Below are 22,674 nucleotides of genomic sequence, written 5' to 3' on the forward strand. Positions count from 1 at the left end.
GTAAAGCATTCCTTCCCTGTACATACAGTTACTCATTCCTTCCCCGTAGATACAGTTAGCCACTCCTTTCCGAAAGATATAGTTAGCCATTTCTTCCCCGGAGATACAGTTACCCATTCTATTCCTGTGGTTCAGCTAGCTATTTTTTTCCAGTAGATACTATTATTTATTTTTTCCTTGTAGATATAGTTAGCCATTCCTTTCCTGTAGATAGTTTTCCGTTCCTCCCTAGTAGAGAGAGAAAACATTCTTTCTCTGTATATATACTTAGCTATTCCTTCGCTGTAAATGCAGTTAGTTATTCCCTCCTTTTAGATATACTTAGGTATTCCTTCGCTGTAGATATATTTAGCCATTGCTTTTCTATTGGTACATTTAGCCATTTCTTCCCCGTAAAAACAGTCAGCCATTCCTTCCCTCTAGTCATAGTTAACTATTCCTTTACTGTAGATACAGTTAAACATCCTTTCCTGCAGATACAGTTAGCTGTTCGTTCCCTGTAGATAAGTTAACCATTTCTTTCCTGTAGATAAATTAACCATTCCTTTCCTGTAGGCACTATCAACTATTCCTTTCCAGTATATACAGTTAGCCATACTTTCTCTGTGCATACAGTTAACCATTTCTTTCCTGTAGATACAATTAGCCATTCTTTCCCGGTAGATACAATTGACCTTTCCTTCCCTCTAGATACAGTAAGTCATTTCTTTCCTGTAGATACAATCAACTATTCCTTCTTTCTAGATACGCTTAGCTATTCCTTCCCTGTAGATACATTTAGTAACTCCTTCCCTGTAGATATCAATAACTATTCTTTCCCTGGAGATACAGTTAACCATTCGTTCCATGTAGATACAGTTTATCATATACTTAGCTATTCTTTCCCTGTAGATGCAATTAGTTATTCCTTCCTTTTAGATACACTTGGGTATTCCTTCCTTGTGAATATATTCAGCCACTGCTTCCCTTTTGATACAGTAACCATTCCTCCCTGTAGAAACAGTTAGCCATTCCTTCCCTGTAGAAACAGTTAGTCATTCCTTCCCTGTAGATACAGTAATCATTCCTTTCCTGGAAATACAATGAGCAATTCCTTCCCTGTAGAAGCAGTTAGCCATTCCTTCCTTATAGATCCAGTAAGGCATACCTTCCCTGGAGATGCAATTAACCATTTCTATCCTGTAGATACAAGTATCACTTCCTTCACCGTAGATACAGTTAGTCATTTCTCTCCTGCAGATGAAGTTAGCCATTCTTTCCTAGTAGACAGAGTTAGTCATTTCTTTCCTGTAGATACAGTTACCCATTATTTCAATGTAGACATAGTTAGCCATTTCTTCATTATGTATATAGTTAACCATTTAGGTATTTCGTCCCTATGTTTATAATTTGCCAATCCTTCCCTGTATATACAGTTAACCATTCTGACCCTCTAGATACTGTTACCCATTCCTTCCATGTAGATACACTTAGCTATCCCTTCTCTGTAGGTACCTTTAGCCATTCCTTCCCTGTTGATATGTTTAGCTTTTCCTTCCCTGTTCGCACAATAAGCCATTCCTTCCCTGTAGATAGAGTAAGCCATTTTTCCTTGTATAGACATTTAGCAATTTTTTCTATGAAGATTCAGTTGATCATTCCGTCCCTGAATCCTTGTAAATGTAATGAGCCAATTCTCTCTGGTAGATACAGTTTGCCATTTCTTCCCTGTATGTACAGTTAGCCATGCCCTTCCTGTTGATGCCTTTACCCATTGCTCTCTTGTAGATTCACGCAGCCATTCCTTCCCTGTACACAGAATAAGCTATTCCTTTCATGTAGACTGTGATAGTATTCCTTCCCTTTAGATGCAATCAGCCATTCCTTCCTTGTAGATATATTTAGCCATTTCTTCCGTGTAGATACAGTTAACAATTTCTTCCCTGTATATATGATTAACCATTCCTTCTTTGTAGATACAGTTAGCTATTTTCATCCAGCAGATATAGCTAACCATTCCTTTTTTTTTGTAGATACTTTTTGCTATAGCTTCCTTTTCGATACAGTTAACCATTCCTTCACTGTAGATAGTTATTCCCTCCCTCTAAATATACGTAGTCATTCCTTCCTTGTAGCTAGAATAAACTATTCCTACCCTGTAGACACAGTGAGCTATTCCATACCTGTGAATAGAGTTAGCCGTTCCTTCCTTGCATATATTGTTAGCCATTCTTTCTTTTTACATACAAATAGCCATCACTTCGCTGTCTATGCAGTAGCCATTCATTCCCATAAGGTACGGTTAGCCATTCCTATCCTATAAATACAATTAGTCATTCCTTCCCTGTAGATACAGTTAGCAATTTCTTCCTTGTAGGTACAATTAGCCATTCCTTCCCTGTAGATGTAGTTAACTGTTCCTCTCTTGCATCCTTGTTGGCACAGATAACCATTTTCTCTCTGTATATAACGTTATCCATTTCTTCCTTGCAGTTACGGTTAGCCATTTCTTGTTTGTAAATATAGCTAAGCATTCGTTCCCTGTAGATACAGATAGCCATCTCTTCCTTCTAGATACAGTTAGCCATTCCTTCCCTGTAGATGTAGTTAACCGTTCCTTTACTGTATCCTTGTAGATACAGTCTACTGTTTTCTCCCTGTATATAAAGCTATCCATTTCTTCCCCTGTAGTTACAATTAGCCATTTCTTTCATGTAAATAGAATCAAGAATTCCTTCCCTGTATATAGTTAGCCATTCTTTTCCTGTAAATACAGTTAGCCATTCCTTCTCCGTAAATACAGTCAGCCATTCCTTCCCTGTACATACAGTTAGCCATTCGTTCCCTGTTTTTTTTTTATTTTGCTTTGTCGCTGTCTCCCGCGTTTGCGAAGTAGCGCAAGGAAACAGACGAAAGAAATGGCCCAACCCACCCCCATATACATGTATATACATACACGTCCACACACGCAAATATACATACCCATACATCTCAATGTACACACATATATATACACACACAGACACATACATATATACACATGCACACAATTCACACTGTCTGCCTTTATTCATTCCCATCGCCACCTCGCCACACATGGAATAACATCCCCCTCCCCCCTCATGTGTGCGAGGTAGCGCTAGGAAAAGACAACAAAGGCCCCATTCGTTCACACTCAGTCTCTAGCTGTCATGCAATAATGCCCGAAACCACAGCTCCCTTTCCACATCCAGGCCCCACACAACCTTCCATGGTTTACCCCAGACGCTTCACATGCCCTGATTCAATCCATTGACAGCACGTCGACCCCGGTATACCACATCGATCCAATTCACTCTATTCCTTGCCCTCCTTTCACCCTCCTGCATGTTCAGGCCCCGATCACTCAAAATCTTTTTCACTCCATTTTTCCACCTCCAATTTGGTCTCCCACTTCTCCTCGTTCCCTCCACCTCCGACACATATATCCTCTTGGTCAATCTTTCCTCACTCATTCTCTCCATGTGCCCAAACCATTTCAAAACACCCTCTTCTGCTCTCTCAACCACATTATTTTAATTTCCACACATCTCTCTTACCCTTACATTACTTACTCGATCAAACCACCTCACACCACATATTGTCCTCAAACATCTCATTTCCAGCACATCCACCCTCCTGCGCACAATTCTATCCATAGCCTACGCCTCGCAACCATACAACATTGTTGGAACCACTATTCCTTCAAACACAGCTTTTTTGCTTTCGGAGATAGTGTTCTCGACTTCCACACATTCTTCAAGGTTCACAGGATTTTCACCCCCTCCCCCACCCTATGATTCACTTCCGCTTCCATAGTTCCATCTGCTGTCAGATCCACTCCCAGATATCTAAAACACTCTACTTCCTCCAGTTTTTCTTCATTCAAACTTACCTCCCAATTGACTTGACCCTCAACCCTACTGTACCAAATAACCTTGCTCTTATTCACATTTACTCTTAGCTATCTTCTTTCACACACTTTACCAAACTCAGTCACCAGCTTCTGCAGTTTCTTACATGAATCAGCCACCAGCGCTGCATCATCAGCGAACAACAACTGACTCACTTCCCAAGCTCTCTCATTACCAACAGACTTCATACTTGCCCCTCTTTCCAAAACTCTTGCATTCACCTCCCTAACAACCCCATCCATAAACAAATTAAACAACCATGGAGACATCACACACCCCTGCCGCAAACCTACATTCACTGAGAACCAATCACTTTCCTCTCTTCCTACACGTACACTTGCCTTACATCCTCGATAAAAACTTTTCACTGCTTCTAACAACTTGCTTCCCACACCATATATTCTTAGTACCTTCCACAGAGCATCTCTGTCAACTCTATCATATGCCTTCTCCAGATCCATAAATGCTACATACAAATCCATTTGCTTTTCTAAGTATTTCTCACATACATTCTTCAAAGCAAACACCTGATCCACACATCCTCTACCACTTCTGAAACCACACTGCTCTTCCCCAATCTGATGCTCTGTACATGCCTTCACCCTCTAATCAATACCCTCCCATATAATTTACCAGGAATACTCAACAAACTTATACCTCTGTAATTTTAGCACTCACTCTTATCCCCCTTGCCTTTGTACAATGGCACTATGCACGCATCCCCTTTCCTCACCCTACTTGTTTTTAATTTTTTCCCACCTCCCCATTAGCCCCCTTTAATTTCCCTTTTTTTGCTCTCGCTCCCCCTTTTTCCTACTTTAAACCCTTTTTTTTATTTTTTTTATTCCTCCTTCCAGGAACTTTTTTTAATTCTCCCCAAAAATTTTAAAAAAAAAAAAAAATAAACACCCATATTTCCACATAAAAACCATTACTTTCATACTTTCGTCAGATCTTGCCGTTTCACTAACCTCCTCAAACCCCCCAAATAAATACCACCCCCCAACCCCAAACCTTTAAATTTGCCCCCTTTTTCCCCACTTCTTGTCCCTTTTTCCCCCCCCCTCTTGACCTCCTGAAATCTTCCCCCCTTTTAAAAAACACCCTCCACTCTTTTGAAATTTTTCCCTGATGTGTTGATGTCCCCAGGGTTGTCAATTTGTTTATGGATGGGGTGGTGAGAGTAAATGCAAGTCTTGGAGAGAGGGGCAAGTTTGCAGTCTGTTGCGGATGAGAGGACCTAGAACGAGCCCATTTTGTTTACTTATTGATGATACTCATTGTTGGCGAATCGGGGTGAGATCTGCAAATTTAGTGACTGAGTTTGGATGAAGTAAAAAGGAAAAGGGGGTTAAAGAGCTAATGTAAACAAAAGCAAGGTTAATGGGTTTTTTAGTAGGGTTGAGGAAAGGTCAGTTGAGATATTACCCTTGGCTGGAAAAAAATTTCGGGGAAGGGTGTTAGATATCTGCAAATGGACGGGATAGTGAAATGAAACAAAAAAGGGGTTTTAAAGGCGAGTAAACCGGGTGACGGGCCCGGGCCCCTTGGAAATGGGGGCAAAAAAAAAAAAATTTTTAAATCCAGTTTCCCACGACTCCAGGGGGGAGATTTGGTTGGTTACTCTTCCCTAAACTAGATGCCAAAAGAAAAAAAACGACGTCCCGACAAGTTTCTTTCGGAAAAATTCCATCAGTTTTAATCTTGTCCTTTACTTTTTGGGCCCAAAAAACTGAGGCGAGGGCTTTTTGTAAGCTTTGTAAAGTATTGTTTAAAATTAAAGTGAATTCGTTTTGGTCAGGGAACCCCAAAGGGGGGAAGTGGGGGACGTGGGAGGTCGAGCGGGGGGGGGAGTATACAGGGTTTTTAGGGATTGTTAGTCCCCCTGAGTCTCCTTCCACCTCTTTCCCTTTTTTTTTTTCTTCACCATAAAAAAAATGTTTTTTCTTTTCTTAAAAAATCCGAGACCTTTCCCTTCCAAAATGTTTCCGAGGGGCAATCTCGGAAAAAGAGCTTGGGTGGTTTGCCACCACAGTTTTTAAAGGGAAAGTCACAACGTTGGGGGGGGCCGCTCTGGCGTACTTTCCAAAACGAGATAAAGAAAAAAAAAGTTGTTCCCATGCCATAGTTTTGGGAAATTTGCAACTGGAAGGGACGACACACATGTCTACAAAAAATTAACGTACCCAAAGGCTTTTATTTAGTGGGTTTAAACTGGATTTAAAGGGGGTTGCGTCCCTTGACAACGTTAATTTAGTTATGCATCGAATTCATGGCACCAGATGGAAGACATAACATCGTATGAATGGGAAACTTTTTCAGTTTTAAAAAGGCTCGGAACTTGAATCGAAGACTTAACTAATGATCAGCACTGCCAAATTTTTTTCACCAACTCGACAGCTCCAGCCTGACCATCAAAAAACCTTGTAATCCCAAAAAGGACTGAGGAAAGCCAGAGTCCCTTAAATTGGTTGCATGACGAAGCAAACGATGCCCCCTTTTGGGAGTCCATAACCGGAGGGCTAAGCACCAGAAATTTTGCGGTATGTAAAAACCCCCTCAGACAAGGAACTTTAAAAAAACCCCGTAGCTCTCCTCTAAAAGGAAAAAATGAGGGAACGTTAGGCATTAAAAAGGGCCCAAAGTAAGACCGAAAGCACAATTCTGGGGTTTAGTTTCTCCCTTCCGGTCACCTTTCCCGTTGGGCACACATAAAGAACTTTCCCAACCAGTCGTCACAAAAGGGCCCGCCCGTGGTCCCCAACGACCCCAAAGACCACAATGAGAGGAAAAGGGAAGACTCAAAACTAACACACAACATTCCAAACATTTGTAGGGTTGGGGGAGGAATGCTTGGTAAAAACTAGAAACTAAGGGGAAAAGGGAAAAAGATGGAGATCAAGGACCTTTCTTACCAGTACTATCAGAATGGATAATTGGTTGTAAAAGAACTTTTAGGCTAAACCCAAAAGCAAGATCATTAAGACGTCAGGTTTTTTTGGGACGTCCATCGACCGGGAAAATTTTTATAACACCTTTTTTTTTTTTTTTTTATTTTTCTTTGTCGCTTTCCCCCCGCGTTTTTCGAGGTAGCGCAAGGAAAAAAGACGAAAGAAATGGCCCAACCCCCCCCATACACATATATACATACCTCCCCACACACCAATATACATACCTACACGCTTTCCAGGGGGTTTTTACCCCAGACGGGGGGGAAAAACCCAATGCCTTAAATAAAAAATTCCACAAAACACACGTAAACCCCCCGGAAACCACACCCGGCTCCAATTAAACCCCTATTTCCTTGCCCCCCTTTTCCCCCCCTCCCAGGGTTCAGGGCCCCGATCACACAAAATCTTATATTTCACCAAATTTTTTTTTCCCCCTCCTTGGGTTCCCTCCCCTCCCACTTTCCTTGGTACCCCATCCCCATCCAAACTAATTTTCCTCCTTGGCAATCTTTTTTATTTTTTTTGTTTTTTTTTTTTCTTTTTTCCCCAACAACTCAACATTATCCCTTCCAGTGCCCACAAACCAACTTCAAAAACCCTCTTTATGGTCTTCATCACGAAAATTTGTCTTTTTCGTTCTTCCCTGCTCATCTTTCAAACCCCTCTATTTTTTTTTTTCCACCCAAAACAACTATCTATACCCTTACTTACTCACTCCTCAAAACCCCCTACAAAACCACACATTTCCCCACAAACATCCCAAAGGGGGCGCTTTTATTTTTCCCGCACCTTTATTCATCTTCAAATCAACTCTTTCTTTTTCCAAAACTCTTCCATTTACCCCCCCTAACAAAAACCCCCTCCATAAACAAAATTTAAAAAACATGGAACATTTTACACACCCCTGCCCAAAAACCCCCCATTCACTGAGAACCAATCAAAACTTTCCCTCTCTTCCTACACGTAAAAAACTTGCCTTAAAAAAACCTCGATAAAAACTTTTTACTGCTTTTAAACAAAAATTTTCCTCCAAAACAAATATCTTAAAAAAACCCTTTCCCCAAAGCATCTCTATCAACTCAACCCTATGCCTTTTTCCCCGACCATAAATGCACATACAAATCCATTTTCCTTTCTAAGTATTTCTCACATACCTTCTCAAAAACAAACACCTAAACCCCATCCTCTACCACTTCTGGAAAAACCCCACTGCTCTTCCCCCCAATCTGATCTCTGTACATGCCTTTTACCCTTCAATCAATACCCCCCCCCATATAATTTACCCGGGAATACCAACAAACTTATACCTCTGTAATTGAGCACTCAACAGAAGAAAACTCAAAAACCATAAACAAAAAAAAAAGAAAAAGAAAAAAATCCTTCAAAAACAAACCCCCTCTTCACCCCAACATTCACTCTTCTTTTCTGAAAACCCATACAAATCTTCAACCTTAGCCTCCACAAGATAATGATCACGAAAACATCCCTCCAGGGTTGCACCTCTCAGCACATTCACATCCAAAAGTCTCTCTTTTCGCAACGCCTGTCAATTAACACGTAATCCAATAACGCTCTCTGGCCATCTCTCCCTACTTACATAAAGTATATCTCGCTTTTTTAAACCAGGTATTCCCAATCATCAGTCCTTTTTCAGCACATAAATCCACAAGCTCTTCACCATTTCCATTTACAACACTGAACACCCCATGTATACCAATTATTCCCTCAACTGCCACATTACTTACCTTTGCATTCAAATCACCCATCATATAACCCGGTCTCGTGCATCAAAACCACTAACACACTCATTCAGCTGCTCCCAAAACACTTGCCTCTCTTGATCTTTCTTCTCATGCCCAGGTGCATATGCACCAATAATCACCCACCTCTCTCCATCAACTTTCAGTTTTACCCATATTAATCGAGAATTTACTTTCTTACACTCTATCACATACTCCCACAACTCCTGTTTCAGGAGTATTGCTACTCCTTCCCTTGCTCTTGTCCTCTCACTAACCCCTGACTTTACTCCCCAGACATTCCCAAACCACTCTTCCCCTTTACCCTTGAGCTTCGTTTCACTCAGAGCCAAAACATCCAGGTTCCTTTCCTCAAACATACTACCTATCTCTCCTTTTTTCACATCTTGGTTACATCCACACACATTTAGGCACCCCACTCTGAGCCTTCGAGGAGGATGAGCACTCCCCGCGTGACTCCTTCTTCTGTTTCCCATTTTAGAAAGTTAATACAAGGAGGGGAGGATTTCTGGCCCCCCGCTCCCGTCCCCTCTAGTCGCTTTCTACGACACGCGAGGAATACGTGGGAAGTATTCTTTCACCCCTATCCCCAGGGATAATATACATATATATATACATACACACATACACACACATACACATACATACGCACATATACACACACACCCACATACATATATATACATATGAAAAAAGTAAGAAACAATTTAGAAAACTGAAACTTCTAGCTTGAAATGAATGAAAAAAATGAATGTCACATAATGGTTCAACCTCTGGCTATGGAAAAAAGGAAATGTATAATTTATTTACACAAACGTCAATAGCAGTTCTCATCAATTTAACCACTGTATCAATAAGCTTCAATGTCTAAGCTACATTTTTCTCCAATTTCACTATTTTCCTTCACATTTTCAATTGTGTCTGAAGGTTCTACTTCAAGAGTGATTGTTTTTCCAGTAAGGGTCTTCACATCTTGGTTACATCCACACACATTTTGCGTTACGGCTCACAGGAAAAGCAAGGGACGTACAATATGTCAGCCACTGATAGCCACAAATGTAAATTAAATAAATAAATGAAATACAGATACTTGTACAATAGTACATTAGTGAAACAATTAATTAAACAAGATTAAACAAAAATTAAATTCAAATTTATTAATTTCTTTACTTCCAAAGAATGCTGCAGCACTGCTGCTCCCAAAATGGTAGATTTTAGACTTTTACTGTTACTGTAAAGCTAATCACAAAGGTCTGGAAGTTGAGGGCAGTCAGAATTAATGTCTGTTTCATAAATGATCATTCCATCTTGGATTTCTGGTGTTGCAGGTGAGACATCTGGGGTACTTGAAGATGAAGCCCCAGGATTTACAGATATACGGGTAGGCTTACTGCTGTGAGACACATTCTTCTTTGCTATCTAACATTTCATTCAAGCGAAGTTGCTTCATGTGTCTAGATTTTTCCCTGTGTAATTTTCATGCACCAAATGAAAATTCATTAGTTCTTGTTTCATAACAAAGGTATGTTGCTCTAGCCCTTTGATTAATTCACTCATCAACTCAATTAGCTTTTCAATGGAAAGTCTTTCAGCTACATCTGTTTCATCTTCATCACTTCCTGTGTTTTTATCAGCATTCAGAACAGTGTCTATAATTTGAGAGTCTGTAAGACGATACACAACTGGTGTTTTGTCATCGACATTCATCCACTTGCTTAGATTTTCTTCATTAAGATTACTGTAACACTTTGAGCATACTCAAGCCATAGCTAGGGTGAAATAGTAAAATATGCTGATTCTCACAGAATTGCAGTATCACCACCAACAAGTGCAGTGTAAAGAATGTATATAACACCTTTTATATGAGTTAAAAATAATTCTAAGACTCGTAGAAACTTAATATGCAAGTAGCCCTTGACAAAGTAGGATGCCTGATTCTTTCGGCTTAAGGCGCATCGGTTGTCAGGGTCATTAAGGCCAATGAGGTCATTTTGGAACCATCAGTCAAAATAACTTGAGACATCTTCAGGTGTTCAAGATAATTCTAAGACCATCCGCGCTCTCACTGCATGTATGGTCCTTGATTATGTACTTAAAGCGTTATCTTATCAAATGAACGAGGTTAAGTAACTATTGATGTATACAGTTGACTGGTGTTTCCTCCCACCCTTGACCGACTCTTTAAGTCGTGTCTTTTTGTGTTGATTTCGCTCAAGTCATTGCATGATGCTAATTCTATCAGCTATAAGTAAGCACTTCTTCATTTTCCCTACAGACTAGAAAATAGATAATCAATGCTTATTCATTATCCTTGTTGACAAAATAACCAATTCTTTCATGCCTTTGACTTCGTTCAGGAGATAATGTGAGACGGTGATCACGTACAATAAACTCAGCTCTTAAATTCCCTTCAGCGTCTGTCATACACTCGTAACACTTGGCTTCTCACTGAATTACTGTATCTTTCTTCCTTTTTTGTTTCGCAAGTTCTGATTATTCTAAGTGCGGGTACAGCAGACCTCCATTACCACCAGATACAGTAGACCGCCAGTACCATTAGATGGAGCTTTGAAATCAGAATAATACAATCTGCGTTCAGGCATAACATACAAGCTGACTCACTTCCACAGAGGATTTCTACAGGAAATCTGTTCCAGACTTGTTCCTGTTAAAAAAGTAACCGACATGATCCAAAATGATAAATCTGTCACCGGTAGCATCCGTGACTCAGACGGTGGATATGCAGACCAGGTGTTCCCAAGTAGACCAGTGAGAAGCATCTTCCTGTCTCAGAGGAGAATTCTTGATGGCTGGTACTCTTGATCCTCGCTTGATGCCGGGGAGGTGACGTGGCTGATCAACCTGCTGCCCTTACATAAGAAGCCTCATCTGTGACTTAAGCCTCAACTACGCAACCCTTGCTGAGCGTGAGTCAACTAGTAGGTTAACCCACACAAGAATAGGAAATCTTTTATCATACGTCAGATCTGATAGTTGCAACAAGACAGGCCACTTCTGAAGAGACCATAAGCTACTTGACTGAATCCTTACTTCACGAAGACACAGACATCCTTAGGTTTTAAACCCTCAAAAAGACATCAAAACCTATGTCTTTGTAACATCAGCACCAGTTAAGAGGGTGCACGGTTTGCTGACGGAATCTTCAGGGTAGTCAGGTATCTGCAGTTCATTAAATGCAACAAGAAATTACGTTTTTGCTCCCACAGTGCACACGTGTCGTACTCGCTTCTGAAAGACTTTTTTCGTACCCCGACGTTTCTATTCGTGTTGTTCTCTTGTCATGCAACTGTTGGTATTTCGTATTTCTAAGTCTACATTCGATTCAGAGATGGTTTACATACTGTTATTAGAGTTCAAGCTAGTTCCTTCTACAATACAATACAAAATACAATACAATACAATACAATACAATACAATACCAAAGCAAAGCAATACAATGCTTGCTACTATTTGTAGTGCCATGTGCTGGTTGTCTGCAGTTCTGCTAAAATATACTACTCCGGTCATGTGAAGGGCCACGACAGACTGACTGTTGCGCTGAACGTCAACGAGGATGCCTCCTGATTAAACAGTGCAGATAACTTTTATGTTTGTGGTGAGATGAATTTTGTATTCAAGAAGCGTGTCATAACCTCGATCATCAGGAACGCCAGTTATCTTTACTTTGGTTGCAAGGTTGAGGACCAGAACAAGAGTTGGGTCCCACACATAAGCTGTAGTGCTTGTGCAAGGAACCTTCGCAGTTGGTTGAACAGCAAAAGGTGACCGATGCCTTTTGGCGTGCCCTTGGTGTGGAGGGAGCCGACAGATCACGTCAGTGACTTACTTCTGAATGGTACTTACAGTCGGGCAGAGTATTTTTCAAAGAGAAAAAGTGGACCTTAAGCTGACCGAGTATACTATCTGCTATGCGTCCGGTATCCCACGGTGAAGGACTTCCCATTCTGAAACCCCAGACTCATTTTCCCTGGAATCTGAGGACGAACAGAATGACGAAATTTGTGAAACATGTGAGCGATCAGCAACAGTAAAAGATCCTGATTTTGTACCTAACGTGACGTATGCTGAATCATACAGGTTCACACAGAATGCATTAAGCGACCTCGTCAGAAATCTGCAACTGTCGAAGTGTAAGGCAGAACTGTTGGGCTCGAAACTGTAATAGTGGAAGCGCCTTGATGAAAATGTGACAGAAAGATTTCACTTCATTCTTTAGGATGGAAGGTAGCCTCGTCGCCTGCAGTGATGTAATCGGGGTGATGGCAGCCCTCATTAGTAATCATAAACCTGTGGAGTGGAGACTGTTCATAGACTCGTCAAAGCTAACTGTAAAAGCTGTGCTGCTGCTGCATGATGGTAAGGTGTTGCCATTACATCCACTTGGTGAGACAGTCCATATGAAAGAATCATACAACATCAAGAAGCATCTTTTGGAATGCATAAACTACAAGAAATACACCTGGCAGCTTTGTGGTGACTTGAAGGTGGTTGTTGCTATTGTGCTTGAACTGTTGCAGGGCTAAGCGAACTTTTGCTGTTTCTTGTATGAATGGGACTTCAGTAAGAGAGGCTCAACAGTCGCTGGGACCTGGAACAAAGAACCTACAGCACCTTCCGCTCGTAGAATTCGGCAGGATTTTTACCACCACCTCTGCACATCAAATTGGGCTTCATTAAGAACTTAGTTAAGACTATGGGTGAAAATGAGCCAGCGATTAGGTACCTCGGTGGGAAATTCCCAAGTCTCAGTGAAGAGAAAATCATGGAGTGTTTTCGTCGGTCCACATATCCACGAACTCTTCAGAGACGAAAAGTTCGACCGCATCCTCAGTGCTGACAAGAAGACAGCGTTGAATGCTTCCCGGCTGGTAACAACCAACTTTCTAGGATATATCGGTGATGACAACTACGAGGAACTTGTGGAAAACCTGTTGTCATCCTATCTGAAGATGGGCTGCAGTATGTACATTTTCTCCACTCTCACTTGGATTTTTTCTGGCTAACTGCGGCGCAGTGACAGATGAGCACGGAGAACATTTCCATCAAGACATCTCGGCGATAGGCAAACGAAACCAGGGTAAATGGAGTTCACTCATGTGAGCGGACTATTGCTGGAAGGTAACAAGAGATGCTCCAGGACTTGTATAGAGGCGTCCCGTTTAATCGAGGTAAGCCAGCGATTATATACTTTTTCACAGTGATTTTTCTTCTTAGAAACCGTAGTCAGTCTAGCGTTTTTACTGTCATTTTCGAGTTCAGCTTCCCAAAAGCAATAAAAAGAAACACATTTATCTACGAAGCATAAAATGATAAAAGGAAGGATGATAATTCATAGCGAAACCTTGCGTTCATGTATTACATCTGTTGAAAAACTAAGAATGTTCATGTTCATGAACCAATGATCATCTGTGTTCATAAATCAGCTACCGCCCATATTCATGAATCAGTTATCGTTCATGTTTATGAATCATTTATCATCAATATTCACTAATGAATCATCATCCATGTTTATGGATCAATTATCATCCATGTTCAGGAGTCAATCATCATCCATAATCATGCACAAACTGCCATACATACTCATGCACAATATCTTTCTCTTCATCAATATTTTCTTTCTTCTTTAACCACAGGTAGGGCATTGTTGGGTTTCATATTCTGATGACCAACCGTGGACACTCTACATTCCCTTTATCTTAACAGAAAATGGAGATTGGAGACATGAAGGAGCTGAGTGACCTGAGGTACGTGGGCCGCTTGAAGCTTGCAATCTTCGCGGATTTCCCTGAGATAATTGACACTTTGGTACGTCGGGGAGACCACGCCATCGTCGACCCCAACCTCTCTTTAGACAACTTCATCGCTCAAAACTTTGCCAAGACAAGTATGATTATGTAAATTATGCCTTAGATTTATGTATTTAAGATTATTCATTCACCAAAGGGTTAAGATAAGCCCGAAAACGCGAACTGGAGACTAACTAGCGGTAACAAAACTTATATCATTTGAGAGATATAAAAAACTGATAATTTGAAGTCCTCATCGATGTCAGGCCTAGACTGAGATCATAAAACGTGCAACAAAAATAGGTTAAGGAAAAAACGGAAAAAAGAAAATGTCTTAGACCTTTTAAGGTATGTGAAAATTTCCCTTATGAAAAGTTCCTGATCTTAGTTGTTGGGAAGAAATGAGGACAAGACTTTGTGGTAAAGGGAAAGAAACAGAAATAACAACTGCCAGTCCATATCATAATAGCTTATGATTAACAGCTTAATGAGGACTCTATAAATAACAACTGCCAGTTCATATCATAATAGCTTATGATTAACAGCTTAAGAGAAGACTCTATGAATAACAACTGCCAGTTCATATCATAATAGCTTATGATTAACAGCTTAAGAGAGGACTCTATAAAAAGCAATGGGAAGCTTCAGAGTTCTTTCTTCTCTTCCTTGTATCTCAGGACGCTGTGACTTCTACAAGTCGCGTCAAACTTTCTTCATAACCCAGCACTGTATGGTCGGCCAGAAGGGGAACCCCATTGTTCCTGCTATCAGCTACAGGTGAGCAGATAAAGGGTTGTCAGGAATGGTTGTTGCACATCCTTATGGTGAGACCAATTACGACTTACTCGCCCTTCTTACATATGATTACAGACAGGTTTGCAGGTGGCAATATAAGTTATGCAGAATTCCAAAGAAGAACACATCTTTTGTTATTCCTATTACTAGGTAGAGTATTTGATATGGCAAGATTCTTTTCCCGATGTCCATCTTGAATTTGGTAAGATCGCGTAGAACCTTCGTGGTTTGTATTCCCGCACAGCTTGCCTGGTGTTGGCATAGATGCTGATGCTGACGCTTGTGGACTTAATCAGTTTCTAGCAGAAGTGCCAAATCTTTGCCTTTTTTCAAAATTTGCGTGAGGTTTTTCATGTTAGACTAACAAGTTAATTTTCCTCAACAAAATGAAGGTGAGTGCTCAAACACCATTTGTCCAAAATTCTCCATTCATTTTAATCAAGCTTTCTCCCTCACAGAGGCATCATCTGGAATCTACAAAAAAGAGAGTAAAAACTGCGTCATAAGATCTGGACGTAAAATGTAACACGCGAAAAACATGTATTTATGAAACAAACCATAGCATATAGAACGTAAAAAAATGAGGGACAACACTGTAAGCAATACAAATGAACAGTATCATGACGAGTATCAGTATGAGCTACAACCTAAATACAAAATATGAATAGAGAAACATTAAAAAAATCATAATAGAGAAAACACAGAACAATCTTACACGAAGTGGGAATATAGACAATTCATCACTAAATAAACTAAGTTACGCTAAGTAAGATTGTTATTGTCCTGAAGTCATGTGAGGCTCATCTGATTCTCTCTGACCTTCGTAACCCAGGACCAGGTTGGTCACAGACATATTACACCTATCTTGATATGGCGGACTCAGTGGCTTGCGGCTGGTTAGTGACGTGTTCCCCTTGTTCTAAAACAGGGTTAGGTCTACGTCCTTTTGGCGGGCCATCAAAGAACTGTATGGCGGTGGTCATATTTATCTGGATGTTGATGACAGGTTTTTTCTCTCTCTAATGTACTGACGTGGTCTATGAATACCAATGCAATAATGGGGATTGTCAGCCTTACCACATAAACAACACTGGACATACAACCTGTACCCTGAGCTGCCGCCTCTCGCTCCACCTACTAGAAAGTGGAATCAAACATCACGAACAAGAGCATCTAAGAAAGGTAATTTCCTTCTTTCCTCCATTCCCACGGTAAATTGAATGTTATCGTCCATATCATTTACCATCCTTAACTTGTTCTACAATTTGATTTCTTTTGGTATAACCATCAGGACGTCATCCACGTAACGTGTTGTTCATATCCCTGGTTGTCAAACATGAAGGCTCCAAATTTCACGAAAGTATGATTAGTTTCACGCAATCTGCTTTGCTCACAGACAGGTCACATTCACTTACAATTCTATATGTCTTCTTGTCACTTCTACTGCACCGTCTCCAGGATCTTTGGTGAAAAGTGCTCTAACATCAAAGCTGGCAAGTTTTCTTTCAACTGAAATTTAAACACTATAACATTTCAGTCAAATCTGTGGACTTTTTTAAGTGAACATCACTTCTTGTCCAAGAATGTAAGACATCCGTCCTACGCTTTTATACACTGTGTGTGGAGCGTTACCTATGACAGAGGTGGCAGGTTTCCTGGGTACTCCAAGCTTGTGTACTTTTGAAAGGTCTCACATCCTTGGAGGTCTGGGTGCTTCCTGCAAAAGTCCAAGCAATATCTTCCCTCTCGATCTTGCTTAAAGTCTTTCTGGCCTCGATCTGAAACTAGGTTGCCTCAGACTCTGCGAAAAGCGCATGCTTCTTCTCGTAAGTTTTTACATCATTTAGCCAATCCGACAGTTTCTATATGTAGTCATTCCTTCTTCATTATTACTACTTCTCCATCTAAAACTTTCAGAGTGAGTAATGTCATCGCATTCACCAAGTTATTGCTTCTCTGTATCACCTTGGTAAGGCACTTATTCTTCACTCGCCAGCTCTTTAAAACATGTGTTTACCCCTTGTTTGAAACGTTTAACCACCCAGAAATATGACGTGTATAGAGAGAAACATTAGAGGCAGACATGAGATTCACGGGAGAGGATTGCCATGGTGCTGCTACATGGATGACGTCCAAGTGGTTAAACCAGAAGAAACGCAGTTTGACAACAAGTTAAGAATGTTAAATTTTGTTGACGAAAACACTTAGTTTACTGTACATATGGAGGAAGGAGGAAAATTATGATTCATAGGATGAACAATAAAATGAGCCTCAGCATATCGGAAACCGACAAACAGAGACGATTTCGTACATTTCACGTCTGCTCACAGTGAAAGAAGAAAATCTGTAGTGATCGGTTTCTTTTTAAGGGTGATACTTATATGGCGTGAGGAAAAAACGAGGGATTTAACATGAACTTTTGTTCTCAATAATTTGCACTAGGACTTTTTTCAGATTTACGTCATATATACAAAATTTGTGAGCTCACTTTTTTCAAGCCAGAAATGACTAAACGACGAACTTTGAGAAGAATCACGAAAGGATCTCTATTTCTATTACATACCGTCATGATTCCATGGTCTGGAGTCACTGGCCATGCCATTTTTCCAGGAATGTATCTGCCTAGCAGACGTAGGAAAGGTGGGTGCCTCCTCCCCGCAGCGCTACACTACACCAAGCAAATTTCTAGCAGGCATTTTGGATGTCATTATAAGGGGAGAAATTAAAAGAATATGACATAAAAACCTGAGGGGAATGGAAAGCTTTCCTAGCATGTGTACAGACAGAAAAAACCGCGGCGTTCACTAAACACTTTACCAGTACATGGCAAACAACAGCCAACTCTTGAAGCTCAGATCCAACTTTGTTGTACTTTAAATTCACTGAACTACGGATTTTGAGAGTTTTGCGTCTTTAGAAGCACGGATTCTCGAACCTCGATCTTATCATTTTTCCTAGAACATATTAGATTATTCTCCTTGAGCAACAGGTTAGTCTATCCTTACTGTACGTATAGTACATAATATAATTGATGATTCTTTATCCCTTTCCCTGCATTAGCCTCTTGCATAAACGAAAAGTAAAGATACTGGGAGAGGCAGTCTTATCGGAAGAAAAGACTTGCTCTCACTGAGCCTCATTACATCGTAAGTACTAATCAAGTAAGTAAGCAAGTGAATAAGCATTTTATCTGTATTGGTGGAACTTCATCCTTTAAAGTGTTTTCCATTTCATCATTTTGGGACATCGTCGAGTTTTCATGTTTGGCAATCATCTCATGTGATACCTGCTTTAACGTCCTCTTGTGTAGAGTGAATTAGACAAATGGAATGTGTTACAGAAAAGTATGACAATAGAAAATCATAGCTGAACACGGATGAATTTAGTGTTTTATGAAATAGCTTTCATTGTTCATGTTCAGAGAGGATCTTGGACCTCGCTAGCATAGTGAAATAAAGACACAGTGACCACATTGAATACAATAATGCAAAAATGCGCATACTGAAATAGCTTTCACTAGTCACGTCCAGAGAGGATCTTGGACCTCGCTAGCATAGTGAAATACAGACACAGTGACCAAGTTGAATACAATAATGCAAAAATGCGCATATTGAACATGACAAAATGCGCATACTGAACATGACAAAATGTGCATACTGAACATGACAAAATGCGCATACTGAACATGACAAAATGTGCATACTGAACATGACAAAATGTGCATACTGAACATGACAAAATGCGCATACTGAACATGACAAAATGCGCATACTGAACATGACAAAATGTGCATACTGAACATGACAAAATGCGCATACTGAACATGACAAAATGCGCATACTGAACATGACAAAATGTGCATACTGAACATGACAAAATGCGCATACTGAACATGACAAAATGCGCATACTGAACATGACAAAATGTGCATACTGAACATGACAAAATGTGCATACTGAACATGACAAAATGCGCATACTGAACATGACAAAATGCGCATACTGAACATGACAAAATGCGCATACTGAACATGACAAAATGCGCATACTGAACATGACAAAATGCGCATACTGAACATGACAAAATGCGCATACTGAACATGACAAAATGCGCATACTGAACATGACAAAATGCGCATACTGAACATGACAAAATGCGCATACTGAACATGACAAAATGCGCATACTGAACATGACAAAATGCGCATACTGAACATGACAAAATGTGCATACTGAACATGACAAAATGCACATACTGAACATGACAAAATGCGCATACTGAACATGACAAAATGTGCATACTGAACATGACAAAATGCGCATACTGAACATGACAAAATGTGCATACTGAACATGACAAAATGCACATACTGAACATGACAAAATGTGCATACTGAACATGACAAAATGCACATACTGAACATGACAAAATGCACATACTGAACATGACAAAATGTGCATACTGAACATGACAAAATGCACATACTGAACATGACAAAATGCACATACTGAACATGACAAAATGTGCATACTGAACATGACAAAATGCACATACTGAACATGACAAAATGCACATACTGAACATGACAAAATGCACATACTGAACATGACAAAATGCACATACTGAACATGACAAAATGCACATACTGAACATGACAAAATGCACATACTGAACATGACAAAATGCACATACTGAACATGACAAAATGCAGCATACTGAACATGACAAAATGCACATACTGAACATGACAAAATGCACATACTGAACATGACAAAATGCACATACTGAACATGACAAAATGCACATACTGAACATGACAAAATGCACATACTGAACATGACAAAATGCACATACTGAACATGACAAAATGCACATACTGAACATGACAAAATGCACATACTGAACATGACAAAATGCACATACTGAACATGACAAAATGCACATACTGAACATGACAAAATGCACATACTGAACATGACAAAATGCACATACTGAACATGACAAAATGCACATACTGAACATGACAAAATGCACATACTGAACATGACAAAATGCACATACTGAACATGACAAATGCATACTGAACATGACAAAATGCACATACTGAACATGACAAAATGCACATACTGAACATGACAAAATGCACATACTGAACATGACAAAATGCACATACTGAACATGACAAAATGCACATACTGAACATGACAAAATGCACATACTGAACATGACAAAATGCACATACTGAACATGACAAAATGCACATACTGAACATGACAAAATGCACATACTGAACATGACAAAATGCACATACTGAACATGACAAAATGCACATACTGAACATGACAAAATGTGCATACTGAACATGACAAAATGCACATACTGAACATGACAAAATGCACATACTGAACATGACAAAATGCACATACTGAACATGACAAAATGCACATACTGAACATGACAAAATGCACATACTGAACATGACAAAATGCACATACTGAACATGACAAAATGCACATACTGAACATGACAAAATGCACATACTGAACATGACAAAATGCACATACTGAACATGACAAAATGCACATACTGAACATGACAAAATGCACATACTGAACATGACAAAATGCACATACTGAACATGACAAAATGCACATACTGAACATGACAAAATGCACATACTGAACATGACAAAATGCACATACTGAACATGACAAAATGTGCATACTGAACATGACAAAATGCACATACTGAACATGACAAAATGCACATACTGAACATGACAAAATGCACATACTGAACATGACAAAATGCACATACTGAACATGACAAAATGCACATACTGAACATGACAAAATGCACATACTGAACATGACAAAATGCACATACTGAACATGACAAAATGCTCATACTGAACATGACAAAATGCACATACTGAACATGACAAAATGCACATACTGAACATGACAAAATGCACATACTGAACATGACAAAATGCACATACTGAACATGACAAAATGCACATACTGAACATGACAAAATGCACATACTGAACATGACAAAATGCACATACTGAACATGACAAAATGCACATACTGAACATGACAAAATGTGCATACTGAACATGACAAAATGCACATACTGAACATGACAAAATGCACATACTGAACATGACAAAATGCACATACTGAACATGACAAAATGCACATACTGAACATGACAAAATGCACATACTGAACATGACAAAATGCACATACTGAACATGACAAAATGCACATACTGAACATGACAAAATGCACATACTGAACATGACAAAATGCACATACTGAACATGACAAAATGCACATACTGAACATGACAAAATGCACATACTGAACATGACAAAATGCACATACTGAACATGACAAAATGCACATACTGAACATGACAAAATGCACATACTGAACATGACAAAATGCCATACTGAACATGACAAAATGCACATACTGAACATGACAAAATGCACATACTGAACATGACAAAATGCACATACTGAACATGACAAAATGCACATACTGAACATGACAAAATGCACATACTGAACATGACAAAATGCACATACTGAACATGACAAAATGGCATACTGAACATGACAAAATGCACATACTGAACATGACAAAATGCACATACTGAACATGACAAAATGCACATACTGAACATGACAAAATGCACATACTGAACATGACAAAATGCACATACTGAACATGACAAAATGCACATACTGAACATGACAAAATGCACATACTGAACATGACAAAATGCACATACTGAACATGACAAAATGCACATACTGAACATGACAAAATGCAATACTGAACATGACAAAATGCACATACTGAACATGACAAAATGCACATACTGAACATGACAAAATGCACATACTGAACATGACAAAATGCACATACTGAACATGACAAAATGCACATACTGAACATGACAAAATGCACATACTGAACATGACAAAATGCACATACTGAACATGACAAAATGCACATACTGAACATGACAAAATGCACATACTGAACATGACAAAATGCACATACTGAACATGACAAAATGCACATACTGAACATGACAAAATGCACATACTGAACATGACAAAATGCACATACTGAACATGACAAAATGCTGCATACTGAACATGACAAAATGCACATACTGAACATGACAAAATGCACATACTGAACATGACAAAATGCACATACTGAACATGACAAAATGCACATACTGAACATGACAAAATGCACATACTGAACATGACAAAATGCACATACTGAACATGACAAAATGCACATACTGAACATGACAAAATGCACATACTGAACATGACAAAATGCACATACTGAACATGACAAAATGCACATACTGAACATGACAAAATGCATACTGAACATGACAAAATGCACATACTGAA

The 22,674-nt window shown here is 39.6% G+C and overlaps 1 protein-coding gene across 1 annotated transcript in view; it reads left to right on the forward strand.

Moving 5' to 3' along the window:
- Positions 1-22,674, forward strand: part of LOC139753620 (probable glutamate receptor) — a 316,265-nt gene that overhangs the window by 290,481 nt on the left and 3,110 nt on the right. Inside the window, exons 6-7 of the mRNA XM_071670236.1 lie at positions 14,347-14,527; positions 15,107-15,206. Coding sequence (XP_071526337.1) covers positions 14,347-14,527; positions 15,107-15,206 — 281 coding nt within the window. The remainder of the gene's footprint in view (positions 1-14,346; positions 14,528-15,106; positions 15,207-22,674) is intronic.

Source organism: Panulirus ornatus, chromosome 15 (genome assembly GCF_036320965.1).
Source record: "Panulirus ornatus isolate Po-2019 chromosome 15, ASM3632096v1, whole genome shotgun sequence".
NCBI classification, from domain to species: Eukaryota; Metazoa; Arthropoda; class Malacostraca; order Decapoda; family Palinuridae; genus Panulirus; species Panulirus ornatus.